Source organism: Echinops telfairi, unplaced genomic scaffold (genome assembly GCF_000313985.2).
Source record: "Echinops telfairi isolate 266 unplaced genomic scaffold, ASM31398v2 ScPeMD7_7421;HRSCAF=8459, whole genome shotgun sequence".
In the NCBI taxonomy this organism is placed as follows: domain Eukaryota; kingdom Metazoa; phylum Chordata; class Mammalia; order Afrosoricida; family Tenrecidae; genus Echinops; species Echinops telfairi.
The window spans coordinates 12529068-12531158 of NW_022111321.1; the positions used below are offsets into that span (position 1 = coordinate 12529068).

Below are 2091 nucleotides of genomic sequence, written 5' to 3' on the forward strand. Positions count from 1 at the left end.
TAAACTGAAAATCAATATTAGAGCATTTGAACTGCATGAAATGTTTCAAGTACCATAAAAGCAAAAAATATCCGTTTTCTCTTCCAGCCTCTAGTTAATGAAGCCAAACTAGCAGTCGGAAACATTAAGCCCGAGTCTCTTTCAGAAATCCGCTCACTGCGTATGCCGCCCGATGTCATCAGGGACATTCTAGAAGGAGTCTTGAGGTTAATGGGCATCTTTGATACATCTTGGGTGAGCATGAAGAGGTGAGTTTTTGAATTTCTGAAAACATGTTATTTCAGCAATGAAATATGTGTTCTGTCATCATTTTAAAAATATTGTTTACATTGTTTCTCACACTGAATTTTATCTAGGAGTCTGTAATACATTTTGTATTGAAATTTCAAAATTAATTTTTCATGATATCTTTCCATGAAAGATACTGCTCTCAAAGCACCTAAAAGGAGAAAGGGAATGTCTGTGAATGCTCGCTGCGTTTCTTCATTTATTTGGTCCTCGTGTAATACAGAGCTCTGTGATTTTACTGGAATTTATGGAGGAAGAAAATGCCGTCACTATTTCAGAGATTCTTGTCCTCTTGACTGAGAGAGTGAAGCATACATAAATAAGACAAGAAAGATGTGAGGTGGCGGAGGCATGCTGAGTATTAAGTCTACATAAACGTGCGCGTTGAGGTTTCACATTTCACTAGTGGTGCTGTTGTTGGAACTGATATTAAATCCCATTTTAGGGCCGAATTGATAGCGAAAAGTCCTTTGCACACGGAGAGGTTTGTGCAGGAGACTAAAGATGAGTGAGCACTTTTTCCTTCCATAGATTTTAGATATAAAAATACTGTAGGCATTGGAATATCCTGTTGCACATGCCCAGTAGTGTCCAATAGTTCACCAGAAGGACTATGGATAGATTATAGGACTTGTACTTCTGTAATTTCATTTTGTCACAGTTTTCTCACAGAAAATTTGAATAACTATTGCTCATCTTTCATGTTTGTACTTATTGGATTTTTTGTTTAAATGGGAATAGCATGTATAATAGCAGTTTAAATTTTTTAGTATTCTTTTTCTAGCTAATGGAATAAGGTGCTGCATGCATCATTTTGTTAAAATTTCCCCCTCCAAATCACAACTTTATTTCCTTCTTTTGAAATCATATGTTTTAATTTTAGTTTCCTTGCAAAAAGAGGTGTGAGAGAAGATATTGCAACTTTTGATGCACGAAATATTCCAAAGGAAATAAGAGGGAGTGTTGAAGAACTTCTTTTTAAAAACAAGGGGTCTTTTGATCCAAAGGTAACTTTTAACAGTATGCCAAGAATATACTTTTTCATAATATAACCTTATTAAATTATGATGACCATCAGCTAAAATATAAAAAATATCTAGGAACGGAAACTAAAGGTATTAAAGCTGTGAAGCATTAACCCTACCAAATAAGTTAAAGTAGAACTGAGGAAACATGGAGCGAGAGTTTATTTGAAATGCTTTTTAATGCTTCTCTCACTGCCCTGGAGTTAATGCCAACTCATAGTGGTCCTAGAGGACAGGATAGAACTGTCCTTGTCAGTTTCCAAGACTAACTCTTTAAGGGAGTAGAAAGCCCTTTATTTCTCCCCTGGCGTGGTTGGGAGTTTCGAGCTATTGACCTTACACATCACAGCCCTTCACATAACCACTATACCAGCAGGACTCCTTTTCAACTCTCAGTGTTTGCCATTAATGGTGAGTGATAGCCTAGCCTACCGTTTCTTTATTTCCAACTTGCCTGGAACTCATCCGGTGTATTTTTAATATAGCAACAGATACAGATATCTGTGTTTGGATAGTTGTAGCTGCACTTTCAGCAAACAATTTAAATCTCATTCATCTAGTATTTTTTAGGTCTCTTATTTCAAATGTACAAATGTCCTCTTGAATATCAGTAGCAATAATTAAAAAAAAATTATTTTATTTGGGGCTCTTACAATTCTTATCACAGTCCATACATACATCCATTTTGTCAAGCACATATGTACACCTGTTGCCCTCATCATTCTCAAATCATTTGCCTTCTACTTTAGCCCTTAATATCAGTTGCTCATTTTCCCAC

The 2091-nt window shown here is 35.9% G+C and overlaps 1 protein-coding gene across 1 annotated transcript in view; it reads left to right on the plus strand.

The window, feature by feature from the left end:
• DYNC2H1 (dynein cytoplasmic 2 heavy chain 1) overlaps positions 1–2091 on the plus strand; it is a 298686-nt gene that overhangs the window by 144353 nt on the left and 152242 nt on the right. The window contains exons 56-57 of the mRNA XM_030887685.2: positions 88–248; positions 1172–1295. Coding sequence (XP_030743545.1) covers positions 88–248; positions 1172–1295 — 285 coding nt within the window. The remainder of the gene's footprint in view (positions 1–87; positions 249–1171; positions 1296–2091) is intronic.